The sequence below is a fragment of the Camelus dromedarius genome, chromosome 21, assembly GCF_036321535.1.
Source record: "Camelus dromedarius isolate mCamDro1 chromosome 21, mCamDro1.pat, whole genome shotgun sequence".
Classification (NCBI taxonomy): Eukaryota; Metazoa; Chordata; class Mammalia; order Artiodactyla; family Camelidae; genus Camelus; species Camelus dromedarius.
The window spans coordinates 26,245,662-26,260,114 of NC_087456.1; the positions used below are offsets into that span (position 1 = coordinate 26,245,662).

The 14,453-nt window shown below is 37.7% G+C and overlaps 1 protein-coding gene across 1 annotated transcript in view; it reads right to left on the reverse strand.

Annotated features, from left to right (window-relative positions):
• Nucleotides 1-956: 956 nt before the first annotated feature.
• The window catches only part of RRP15 (ribosomal RNA processing 15 homolog), a 35,054-nt gene continuing 21,557 nt past the window's right edge, over nt 957-14,453 (reverse strand). The window contains exon 5 of the mRNA XM_010993039.3: nt 957-2,073. Within this exon, the coding sequence (XP_010991341.1) occupies nt 1,930-2,073 (144 nt within the window). The 3' untranslated portion in view covers nt 957-1,929. The remainder of the gene's footprint in view (nt 2,074-14,453) is intronic.

Here is a 14,453-nt window from a genome sequence, read left to right on the forward strand (position 1 = left end):
AATATTCATCTAAAGAGACACATTTAATTTCTAAAATAATATGCTCATCCTTAGATTCCTGTGTGGTGGTATTTTGCTTAAATATTTGATAGCCAATATGCACAAACACTAATACATATAAAAATCCATCTTTATGATTAAAAATTATCTCATGTAATTTACATATGCTTTAAAAGCCTCCTAACATAAGTGATATGCTTTTTTTTTTCCTACTGGGGCAACTCAATTTTATTTTGGAATAAACTAATTCCTAAAAGAAGAAAATCCAACAATATTCTCTTATTTTCAGTTTGAAAAATCTTGCTCAATTTTTCTAAATTAAACCAAGGGCTACACAATGAGTATATGTTTCAAAAATAACTTTTTTACTAAGCATTATTTACCCATTTCTATCACCTGACTGTCCTATTCAGAAGAATTTTTGCAAAGCTTCATTATGATTCAGAAACAGATTAATAGCTAAGTAAAATCTTTAATTCTGAGAAGAAAAAAGTTTTTAGGTCCTGCAAGTATTTTTTTTTCAAAATGATCTACGTGTTAGGTTATACTGAAATAGTTATGTGTGTTAAGGTACACTGAGATGTTTAGCACGCTTGTGTTACTAATGAGGTATATCTGATTACATTTACTTATTACATTGACAAAACCAGTTCTCTAATTTAAGAAGACACTAAATTTCAAAAGTTTGGATAAATACAAAAATGTATTTTGAGCTTTGCTGGTTGAACTACTTGATACCTTAGATGTTTACCTTCCTTTAGGATAACAAATACCAGGCCATGGACTAACTTAATTTTAGTTACATAACATGTGTAACACTCAAATGGGTTTGCAGGCTCTTCTCTAGCAGTTTGGAGGGGAGGGTTACCCTTCGATACGTAACAGATGCAAACATGTGCAATTGGGTAGGAGGAGGGGAATTATTTTTATCATGGAAAGATGGAGAAAAGGATGGATCCTTTTAAAAAAGAACAGATCACTTTTATTAAGTAACTCCCTGACAAGCTCTGGATCTTACACCAAGTTTCACAGAAATTCTGTAATGATACTAACCGTCTTGCTTTCTTTTTTCTTTTTGTTTAACATCTAGATACTAACAGTCACCCAACTAGAAGACGTCAAATATGCTTCCTAAGAAATGATGCGTCATTGCATAAGTTAAACACGAGAATTTCCACCTCGGTCAGTCAGTCCATAAAAGAGAGTTTCAGCTAACTCAAATATTTAGGTGGGAAAAAAAGGAGGGAGAGAGATAGAAACTAGAAGATGTCAAATATGCTTCCTAAGAAATGATGCCTCATTGCATAAATTAAACATGAGACCTTCCACCTTGGTAAATCTTGTATGAAAATAACCTAACACTGAAAATAAGTCCAAGTCATTATTATACACATATTAATTAGCATACAAAAGTAGAGATTTGATGTTTCTTAAATCACATTTGCCAGAGTATCTAAAAATACAATCATCGCTGTAAATCAGAAATACTATAATTTAAAGTTTTTGCTACATAGGTTTTTGTCAATAGCTCACCAAAACAAGTAACAACCTTTCTTCTCCAAAACTCTACATATATAGGTCTGAAGTTGGAAGGCTGAAAAATATTAACTTCAAGGAATTCATTTTAATTATGAATTGGTATCGCACTGCCATAAACATCGGTGATAGTGAAATAAAACACCAATATCCATGGCCAATATGTAAACCAAAACGAACCTGAAAAAATGCATCTCAAGTAGAAACACTTCTTTTTACAAATGTTCTGAGGAACAATGCTTAAAATTATACAAGGTTTGAAATATATGCTTAGCAAAGTTTACAGGAAAAAGGAAAACACCGAAGTTGGCAATAGTGAAAGTCTTTCGGCTTTCCTACAAACGGTATCTTTGTAGTCCCCCAACTTCTGGAGCATGTGCTTCTTGTCCAGCTTCATGTGTCAGTGTCACCTTCAGATCCTGGCCTGCTGTCATCTGCTCCATCGCTTTCTTTGTCCCAGTCTTTCATGGATGCTCCCATCATGAAATCGTCACGTAGGATAGTCCATCCTGGGCTCTCTTCTGGTTTTGCTTCAGTCTGAGGAAAATCACACAATCAAGATAGTCGAAAGTCAATCTAATCATAAGGAAATGAAAAAAAAATCCAAGCTACAAAATAAACTTGTCAATACTTAGTTTTACAATAGGAGTGAAACCAAGACAAATTATAGATTAACTTGTAGTGTGGTAACAAAATATTTTAACCTCATACAAGAAGCAAAATTAAAAATTTATTTTTTGCAGTAGGGGGAAAATATAGTAAAATCTAGATTTGGTATCAGTTTTTAAAATCTTCTGACAATCAAAACAGACTTACAAAATATTGCTTAACATTCAGTGATAACTTATTAGAAAATGTTTGGCAAAATATTTTAACACCAATAGAAATTTAACAAAGGCTTTTAACCCAAAATAAATTAAAGGAGAGAAAAATGAAACTTACCTGACACTGTGCTAGGTTTTTAACATTTGATAAAAATTTGAACCAAATGTTCTTTGTTTATTTAGGTTATGATCTCATTGCCTGCCCAAATCATGTAATCAAAAGACTAATCACATGCTAAAGCTATAAATAACTGAAACAAGCAATAAACATAAAAGTAGTCAACTCATTTTGTTTATTCATAGGGTTTATATAAATCTATGTATGAGAGGCTAAGAATTATACACTGCTTATTTCATGGTACAACAGTACCACCTTGTGGTATTAATAAAGTAATGCAGGATGCTGAATTTTTTTCCCCCCTTCATTCCACATATATTTACCGTGAGCTGCAAATCAAATACTGTTCTCAGTGTTGGAAATAAGCTGATGAGCAAAACAAAGCCCCTGTCTTCATGGATGTAACAGTCTGTGCTCTTCTACTTATTCCATTCACAGAAATGTATCATGTGGGAAAAATCTCTCTAAATATACAAGAACCTATGACATTTGGTTAGAAAATACTATCTTACGCGAGCCATTAATCATTAAAAGCAATTACTAAGAGAAAAGATATTAAAGACATTTGCTGGGTTAAAAGACTATCTAATTCTGCTGAAGCTACCTTTTATTTTAAAAAAAAGTACATATATATATATATGGCCCTGAAACAGTCATACCATTAAAAAAACAAAACAAAACAAAAGGACACTATTACGAACAGGAAAAAATGTCTCACTGGCTGCAGTACTCCTGTCTTCCTGGGATCAAAGAATCAAGCAGGGCTCATGCCTAAACAGAACATGAAGACCAGACAGCACATAAATGTGAGCAAAGAGTTCAGCGCTGACTTAGTAAATCAAATAGTACACTTTGTACTATAATTTAACCAACATAAAGAAACAAAAAACATCTGTGCTAGTTAAAAGCCAACGGTTCCAGGGCTTTTCATGCCACACTGATAGAAACTGCCTTTCGCCTTCACTGCTCCCGAAGGCTGCTGTGGAGCACGCAAACACCTCTCCACCCCATTTCTGCAGTATCAAGCCTACATTCCTACAACGATTTCTGCTTCTATTAGATTAGGTTACCTAACTGGATAAAAGGTCATTTGCCCTAATTCAACCCAAGTTTTCTTTGCCAATCTCCTCACCCTACTTAAGAGAGCTGTTCCCAATGAACAGAGATCCACTTACAACCAGTAACACCTCTCTGGCCTGCCAAATTAACGATTCAAAGTTTTCAGTTCAGTTCTAACAAGTGTATGCTTCCTGATAGAGGCAGGCACAAATTACTGTCTAGTAAAGACTCAGCCTGACGGTGGTGTTTGTGTTTACATACGAGTGTGCACAACCTCAATGAGAAGCCTCCGTGTTTAAGTAACTACACCGACATGCTCTCAACATGTTCCCCAGCGACAGCCGGCAGACCTGCCTCCACGTGAGCTCGCCCAGAGAGCCGACTTCTGCTGCACCGCAACACTGCAGGCACCACAGAAAAGGAGGGAAGGAAGGGGGGAAGACGAGGACAAAACCTTCAATAGGCAGTTCAGAAAGAAAGGGCAACAGTGGACCATAGGAAGGGATTCAGTAATTAAAGTGTTAGACCTCTGCCTCCCACGCTTGCCTTGAAAGACAATTAAGTAAAGGGACAGGTGAGGCAGAGAGTGACAGCAGGATAAATTTCAAGCTTCACTCAACTGTCCAGTTTTAAGGTAACAATGAAGTAAAGCTTTATTGGGGGTTTGGATGGTGGCGTTTTTGGTTTTCAAGTAATCAACATAGCCTATATCAGGGGGGTCCCAAAGTGGGGCCCCCAGACCAGCGTCAGAACCACTTGTTAGGAATTCAAAATCTCAGGCCCTACTCCAGACCAACTGAATCAGAAACTCGGGTTTAATCTGTTTTTATTAAGACAATCAGTGCTCCTGATGCTTGCTGAAGCCTGAGAATCACCAAATAAAAGGACAAATACTTCTTAGTGACCGTTTTTGTTCACTGCTGTAAGATCAAGTACACTTTGTGGCTGAGAGAGAAAAGATTTCAGATTTTGGAATCCAATCTCACCCAGCCCTGGATGTCTTACAGACTGCCATCATTCAAGCTATGTTACGGTCGCATTTCTACATGACGGAGCAACAAGATGGAGAAGAGACAACAGAAAATTTAGTACTAAGAAGTATGGGCTGATCAGTTTTAAAAACAGATATTTTTCTATAGTATCTTGCAAGATGGCAGCTCAAGAAAGAAAACTGTTTTAAAGGCAACAGAATGACCCTTTAACTCTAGTGCCTCCACGTGGTGAAGGAACAGATAGCAAGGAAAAAGGCAGTCTGCATTAAGGTGGCAGTTCGAACGTAAACAACCAGTCCTGCTCAACTGCAAACTTAAGCACAACAAAACGGACCTGTTGTTTTAAAAGATACAATTCACAAGGACAAGATCCAAGGAGGAAAACAGCAATACAATTTCAGGCGGTGGAAGCAGATGGACTAGAGGAAACTGTCTTGGCAAACCTAAGGGAGCTGAATCCTGTAACTGCAACTGTCAGGCTGACAACTAACCCAATTTACGCTGCAGACTCTTCAGGGGAGACAAAAACGAAAAACAAAAATCCTAGGAACTGGCAGTTCTGGGTACTTCTGAAAGTGAGGGTAGGAATGGAAGGACCAAATAAAGAGCACTCGGTGAGAGTTACGTTGATAACAGACTTCTAGATTCCGACCTCACCGACCCCTAAACACACACACACACACACACACACACACACACACACACACACACACACACACACACACACACACACACACACACACACACACACACACACACACACACACACACACACACACACCTTGGCAGAAACACCAAACGTGTAACCTCTGGATAGGTAATGAGCTAGCACAGATGAAGGCTCAGGTACAGTATCAAAAACAGGGGATTAAGTCTCACACACACACACACTCTCACTCTCACTCTCTGTCTCCCCTCAACCCCAGTAATGAGTCCCAGCCCTCTCCTCACATTGGGTTCCCAAAATGCTGGTAGGCAGATTTTCTCCAGGCAGGAGATCAGGAATACTCTATAGAAAATCTAACCAGTTGTTAATAAATAACTCAACGAGAGAAGGCTACATTTAAGCTCACATGTCATGTGGACAATTTCCACAAGCTTCCAATCACCTTTTTAGGATTAATTGTTCTAATCATGAACAGACAACTAAAGTTTATCAAAAGGAAGACTGAGAATAACATAAACACAAAATTTTTTAAAGCAACATGTAGGAAAAAGAAACTATTCAAATAAAGAAAACTGAGGGTAAAATACCATTAATATCCCTGAAGAGTTAGCGGAGATTACATCACACAAAATGAGAACAGTTGCTATTTTCAAAAAGAGACTAACAGAATAACAAAGAGCTTGTAATTAAAACCATGATAGCAGAAACAAAAAAAGGGTGAGGAGATAAAGCTGAGGAAATCATGCAAAAAAAAAAAAAAGAGTAAAAAGAAAAAAGTGATGCGAAACAGAAGAAAAAGTAAGATAGCTGGAGGACCAGTCAGGAGGTTTAATATACAAATAACAGGTCTACAGACAGCTGTGCAAAAATGAAGGAGGAAAATTCATGAAATACTTCAAGAAAATTTCCCAAAAGTTAAGGACACACATTTCTAGGATGAAAAGAGCCCTCTTGAATGTCTAAAACACCAAAGAAAAACAGACATCATGTAAAATTTCAGAATAGGTCTAAAAGATCCAATAAGCTTCCAGAAAGAAAACAACACATCACATACATACAGAAGATCAGGAATTAGAATAGATTCAGATTTTCCTACAGCAAGACTGGAAGCAAAAAAGCAATAGATGCAAGCTTTCAAAAATTTAAAGGAAAAGAATTTCCAATTTAACATTTAATACCCAGACACACTGTTATTCAAGTGTAAGGACAAGTAGAGTATCCAAAACTTTACTTCCAATTAAACTGAGAATGTCCTCCACAAAAAGGTGGAGTAAACCAAAAGATATAGGAAGGAAAAAAATAGGAAATCCAACACAGGAAAGAGGGAGTGTTCAGGATGAGAGGGAATGGAGACTCTGGCACGGGGACGACAGGTCAGACAGGGAGGGAAACCTGGAGCAGTGATTTCAGGGAAGGATGCTAAGCGCTGTCGTCAGCACCAGGCCATCTGCCACAGTCCCATCATTTCAACTTGACAAAACCCTCCAAGGATATGTTTTACCTAATCAGTGGGAGTACATCAAGAAAGGAGATATAAGATCTAGGAAATAGGGAATCCAATCCAGGAACATCCCAAGGATCACAGGAAATTTAAGTCCCAGGGTGACAACTGTGAAGCGGCCCAAGAGAGCAATCAGCCTGGAAAAAGGAAAACACAGGTTTCTAGGAGAGGATGTCTCAAAGCAAGCTATTACAATAGATATATTACCTGAGGTAATCTGATTTGGAAAAACTAAACGAACTAAAGTTAAATATGAAATCAAGGCAATTACTAATTTCAGGAAAAACAGGAAGGAAACCTGAGTAAAAAATATTATAGCTTTCAGCTGTAAATAATACTTACAAAGGCATAACAATAAATGTTGAATACTGAATTAACAAAAAGTAACTATGTGGAGAGGAAAGAGACTGTGCAAGAGAATGAAATCTTCGCCTACAATAATAGAAAGCTAACAGATAGCACTGCACATTGATGGATCAGAAGACATGACTGTGACAGCTGGAAATACAGCGACATACAAACGCCGGCAGAACTAACTAAAGGAGCGAGCTGCCCTGGTTGCCCAGGTCGCCCTGGGGTCAGAGCCGCGCAGAGTAGACAGAATGGGGCAGAAAATTGCTTTATGTAATGAACTTTTTGGCAAAATGTGGTCTTTTAAACTACATGCATAAGTAAAAATTAATTTTAAAAGGAAAAAACAGGACAAGAAGTGAGAAAACAAACTATTCCTCAACCATTTCCACAGAACCTAAGTTTTATAAGCCTCCTCCAACATCCTCCTAGAAAACTTCCCTCAAGAAACCTTTCTGGTTTTATTAACCATAATGATTCTGCTTTCCTTTCCAACTTATTCAATGAAAAAAAAAATTATACTATGAATTAGACCATGAAGATATTATGTGCCAGACACTTTACATAATATTGCCTTACTTCTAATTCTCTTAAGATTCTTAGCCAGATAGCTATCATCTTTCTCATCTTTTACGAAGAAACTAAGGCTCACAGAAGTGAAGCAAATTACTTAAGTTCACAGTTAATAAATGACTGAGTCAATACTTCAACCCCAATCCATTTGATTCCAAAGTCCAACTTCTTTCCACAATACTACACTGCTCTAAAACTTATTAAATATATATTACTAAATTGTCTGTTATAACCTAAAAATTACACAGGAGAATGAGCACTAAAATGCACTGAAAACAACTGAATATGCTTTAGGTTAATTTCTATGGAAGTCAGATCTTGGGCAAATTATCTCATACAATAGATTTATATAATTTCAACTTACGGGATCTTTTCTATAAAGATGATTTACCGTTAAGTATAAAAACTTCCTAAATATTTGGAGCACCTACAAAGAAAAGGATCAGAGGTAAATTCCAAACGTGTTATTCACTGGAAAAATTTGCCTAGAGGGATCCCTAAATAGATTTCATTAAATGCTAAGACATCATGAGAATTAAAGGTTTTTGTTTGTAAAATAGAAGTAGTGGCAACTTGATGTATTATGTTGACAGTAGGAATAAAAACCAAGAGCGTTCTGGATTTGAATCACTGTTAACCACTGACTACAACACTACACATGAGAAAGTTTAGGACTTCAAAGAAATTAAAGGTACTTCCCATTCTTAACCTTGGTATAAATATAATGTTAAGAGACAGCCATACTGTATATGTGAGACACAGATCACCACCATTAGTTGGAAGTTGTGCTGACATCGAAGTATAGACTAGAATGATCAAAATTTAGCAGCTTATGAAATCTGTCAGGGTTATTCCAAGGCAGCAATGATTCAATGACCTAAAGCAACCTACAAGACAACTTTCTGTGCCTACATCAACTGAAGAATAAAACTGACTTAAACACAAAACTGTAATGAAAACCATATGATGCAAGGAAACAAAATAGTCCCCTCCTTCATTGGCCTGGTTTTATACAAATATTTAATCAAGATCATACAGAAGCAGTTCTGTGTTGATTTTGAAGATGAAGACAACCCTTAAAAATGTTAATCAGCTTCCATTTCAAGGTTCAAACATACATTGGCAGCTACTGAAAAGAGAACTGAAAACAGAGGTTTGGAATTATTTATTAGTCTAATACCAAATAATTAAGAGCTTAACCTCATTTCAAGCATCTGAAGGGGGAAAATTAAAGTCAAATCCTAAAAAAATAAACATTATAATCATATCTATATTTAGCAATCAGCAATAGTTGATTTCATTGTTTTGCCTAAGAAGGATGTTCTGTTTTTCATTTTAATTTAGTTTCACCTAAATTAAAAAAGGTTCGTATCACTGGGTAAATTTATCTTAATACCTTTGCTACTGCAAATTTTTGTAAGCTACTTACAACTGTAGTGAGTAATCTCCCCGACATTTGTGGAAGGAAACTCAAAATGGAGTCAGTAGTGATAAGAGTTCTCTCTAAGACGCAGCCAAGAGGCCATTCACATCTAAACAAACTCAATTTTTCTGATTCTCAAAGAACGCTTAGTAAGCAATTCCTAACTGTCTTTATCAATTTTGCCTTCCCCATTCCCTCACAAACTTGTTTTAGTTCGTTTAACTATTCCGCTAGGATGGTATTCCAGGCAGCAAGCCCACTTGGGCTTCATTTTTGTTAACTACTTGTTTAGTTTCTAGATTCTTGTATAGTTTACAAATTCAGATGGGTAATTTCTAAGATCCAAGCAAACTAGAAAAGTATTTACTAGGATATCCTAGGAAAAAAGACCAAGATGTTGAAATTATGTCACCTTTAATTATAGCCCAAGAACATACTAAATGTACAGAGCTCTCTGAAAAAATAAATAAATAAATAAATAAAAAACGAATTCTGCCTGGCTTTCCAAGAATTCCGGCCTAATACTCCCATAAAACACACTTCTCTGACGCGTTTTTTCATCCACTACACTGTTGTTTTGTTACTTCATCTGCTGCCATGAAGCAGCTATACAACGCGAGTAAGTCATACCTAGCAGAGAATATGCACACTATCGATCAATCTACCGAAGTCAACAAAAGACTTTAAAATAAATGAATTGTCTCACTGGAGTTCCTTGGACAAATGGATGATTCCAAGTCTGGGACACAGGAAGTTCAAGGTTCGGTCTGGGACAGCTTGTTGTCCCAGAAAGCAAGGAAGTACTCAAAGAAAAATGGGGTCATGGCAAAAGGGCACAAGAGCCAGTTTGCACTGGTTCCCATTGCCTCATTTGTGAATTTAAGCATCAAAAAGCAAAAGCATAATGATTGTAAGATACTGAACAAATAAAAATTCCTACGTCCATGATATTTAAAACAAAACAAAACAAAACAAAAAAACCACAAAGACAGAAGGAAGAGGGAAAGCAGGCTCAGCCGGCCAGCACTGGAGATGACTGTTAAATCAACTCCTCACTCCAGAAAGCAGTAATTAAAGGGAAAGGGACATTAACCCACCTTTAGGAACTTAAATTCATCCCTAGAAAAATAAATAAATAAATAGAAAATAAATGAAAAAAATCACCATTCTGTAAATTCCAAACGACGTAACTGTTTTAGGCAAGGCTTACTGATGGATGCTGAAAGGCAAGAGACAGATAGGGAAAGGTGTATTTGCTCCTTTCCTGGTCAGCTCCACTTCTTTGTAGTTCCTCTGGGTGAGAAAACAGAGAGAGCTCTGCTTCTAACAAAAGCATCTCAGTATTTTAAGCAGGAGACATTGATGGCTGAAACAGGATTTTGGAGCAATACAGACTGGGTTTTAATCCAGATTCTGTCAATTATTATCAGTGTTACCAGAGAAACGTCATTTAACTTGACCTTGGGTTTTTCACCTCTAAAATGGGAGTTCTAGTATTTCTTAAAGTGATAATTATGTGAAAACACCTTCCATAGTACCTGGGGCAAAGGAAACAATAATAAGGACCCTCCCAGATCCTCCACTGCTGTCACCATATTATCCACAGAATCCCCAACTTGGGACATCTGTAGTCATCTACTGGTGTTTTGCACACTATTCACAAAGATGAGGACATTCAAATAATATGAAAGCATCCATTTAGAAACCACACTTCTCTTGGTAAGGAAAATCTTTTAAGTAATATAGTTCAACCACAGCTTGAGAAGACAAAGCAAGAGAAATTGGAGACATTTCTAGGCCCCCCATTTATTATTTTGTAAGAACTATACATTACTAGACCAGACAAACCTAAAATGAGAGAGAACTTTCCAAATCTAAACACAATTTTCATTCAATTATTGGACAATTTTTGGATTATCCAGTAAGTCAGTAGTAGTAACAGTTTCCTTTCAAACTAGTTTCATCTTTGACTACTACCTGTTAGGAAAAATAAGAACTGAATATAAGAAACTCACTCTGCTAATGACATGCAACACAAAATTTTAAAAATTGCTAACATTTATATAGTGCTATATGCTGAGCATTGTTGTAATTCTAAGCACTTAATACATACACTAACTCACTTGACTCTCAGAGTATCTCTATTACTACTAGAATGGTTACCTTAAACAGAGAAGAAACCTGAGGTTTGGTGTGGGTAAACAACCCACCTGCAGTAAATGGCAGGCCACATGTCCTGAAGCCAGGCCGTCTGCTTTCTAGTCTGTGGTCCCTACCAGCATGTATAATACATCATACATCCCCCAACACATTCTCAACTGCCTACAACACGAAAATGATGATTTTCAGCAAGAGACGGTAAGATATTCTTTTGAATTTTTAAAAACGTACGTAAGTGCAAACACATGGTATGACGCAATTCGTGCAGGACACTTAAAAAAAAAAAAAAAAAGGCCTCCACCTCACTGATGAAAATCCTGCAGAGCAGCCACTTCAGCAAGTTCAAACAGAACGTTTCAAGGACGGCCAGAAGATGTATGGCACCATTATTAATTTTTATTTTAACAAGAACTAAAGATTTCCATAGCAGCTCGGTAATTATATTCTTCACTCATGCCCGTATTTCCCCCAAGGCAAATGCTCCCCGTTACCACACTGACAAACATAAGTTCACTCTGATTACAACGGCTCTTCAAACCAGAAACCGCCCTACGTTAAAATTAAACGGCGCATTCTAAAAGAAGTTGAGTGTAAAGAGAAGCTGGCTTTAAACTGTTCCCATCAAAAGCAACGTGTACAATCACCCTCATTCTCAGTTCAAACTCTCTTTTGTCTAAACTCTAATCTATTTAGGCATTTTCAGTAAACAAACATTAAGCCGAATTATTTACAAAGTTAGCATTCCACACATTCCTGTTAGAGCCGCTTGCTTTTGTGTGAGAGTAAAACGCGGCGGCCCTGCGATGCAGGGGCAACTTGAGGACAGCATCTTTCTCCACCCCCCTGCCTGCCTTCCATAGCCCCAGTTTTTAAAACTGAGCCCTGAGAGTTGCTGGAACACCACGTAGGGGCCTGCGTGAGGAGTCCCTCCATTCCTAGCTTCCTCCTTTGAGAGCAGGCATTCAGTAGGTCTATGAACCAGGAGGAACATACAGTTTTAAAAGCATACAGCCATTCAGAGTCTAGGTCTAAGTTACCAAGAGACCAAATAAGCCAGGTATTTCCAAGGTATTCCCACCACTGAAGACCGAGCTGTGAAGACATTACATGGCTGCCAACTATGAGAAATACAGGAGAAACAGAGCCCCCTAACTTATCTCTACGTTTGACACTTAAAGTGCTCACATCACAAACTCAGAAAAAAATTAATTAAAAAAAATTTTTTTCTCTAGTCTCTTTCAGTTACTTTTCCCCTTGATTTTGATTGAAATTTGCCCTGCAATCACTGAAGAAATGACTTTCTAATGGAAACTAGCTAGCACTTTCCCTTACTAGAAAATTATTATTGTGGTTTCATTATAACAGAACAAAAGCTGAAACTGATACACTGGCAATTTCAAATAAATGAAAATCTTGTAGAAAGTCTGTGATTCAAGAGTTATGTAACATACAGTCTCAAAGGTCTCCTAACAGCAGCCAATATACCCTCCTTAGAGACGTACAGACTCAAAATGCATCGCCTTTGCTTCAGTGCCACCTTTAAGGAAACAGGCACTTAAATTTCCAAGAAATCCGACTGAACTTTTCAAGAAAAGAGCAAAAGGAATAATCACAACTTTGAAAGGTACGGGAAAAATATTAACAGCTCTACATTATTAAAATCTTGATTATTCAACAGATTGGGAAAACAGGTCACTCTAGACAGGTATGTGTTCTAAATGGGGGAAGGAAGCTACTATTCCCTTAGAAATTAAAACAAATTTCTAATGAAAACTTTTCTTATACAAAATGTAAGTTTTTGCTGCTTCCTTAAAAACAGTATCCTAAATACCATTTAACCTTCAAAACCAAATCCCCATCACTCAGGGTCCACCCCAGGGAGTCAGTCCGGGTGCCCTGCCCCGTGCTGGTCCGTGATTGGTACAGGGCTTCACTCATCTGGTCCAAGGCAGGGATTTACAGGTTCTGGATTGGAGATCTTCCTCCAAACAGCTGACAATTAATTCTTTAAACCTAAAAATGTTTCTGTTTCTAAAATACATCAAGCACCTTCCCTGACGGGATAAACAGGCAAACACCTCCCTAGGGTGTCGGGAGCGAGACTGCAGGGCTCATCGGCCCCTGCACCAGGTGGCCTCCGCACACACGGCTTCTCTGCTGCCTGCTCCCGTGCGTCTTGTTTCCCGCATTAACCCGCTGCCTCTCCCCACACCTATTTCTAACCTGATCTTTACTGTCATCCATCTCATTTCTGATTACAACCTGGAGTAGACATTGCCTCCAAAAGTTTTTACCTCTCAAACATGTTCCATGTTTTCCAGTCTCGATTCTGTGAAAGCCATCACCATTTCTGAGTCTCCCAAGACTTCAAGCTCACCGTCACCCACCATTCCTCCCTCTCTTTTATCCCTCGGAGTCATGTCAGTCCCAGACCAAGTGAACCTCAAAACTGCCTCTCAAATCTGGTTCCTCTTCTTTTCTCTTCACCCTCCACCCACTGACCCCACACAGCCTTAGTTTGATTTCTCCCTCTTGCTTTGATTATGCCCACAGCCTCCCATCAGCTGGTCCTCTGACACTGGCTTTCCAGCATTCAGCCTGCTTCTTCTTAAAAGTAATCAGATCTGATCAGATCACTAACCTAATGGAAAATTACAGCTGGCTTCCAAATGCCTAAGGAATAAAGTCCAAATTCCTTCAGAGGGTATAAGACTTAAAAACATCTGATTCCAAATTCCTCAGAATCCCTTTTTCCACCTTCCCACCCATCGGTAAACACCCTTTATTCTAACCTCTATGGAAGAAGAAAAAAGAAAGAAAATTATAAAGAATGTTAAAAATTGGAAAAGTGCTAGGCTTTTTTTCCCCCTATAGTAGTACAATGATTGGCAGTTCTTTTTTTCCTCTTCAACTGCTTAGGTAGGCTTTGAAAAGAAGTAAAAACGAGGGGCATCGCCTCCATTTCCCTAAATTATTATTAGTGAAAATGTCTACTGATTATGGCTTCATTCTCTGATGCTTATTTCATTTCTTTTAAGTATTTTCAAAGACTGTGTTTCAATAGAGGCTGGTTTCAGCAACACTGAACACTTGTTCCAATTTGTGACCTTTATGAAATTCTTTAGCTTGATAGCAAACACTTCAACAGAAGTATCGCTCACTGGTGCCTCTTCCCCCGTTATCATCTGAATTCACTGTTAATGAAAAATGTTCCTTCTGATACTCAGAGCACCTTTACCCGTGGACTAG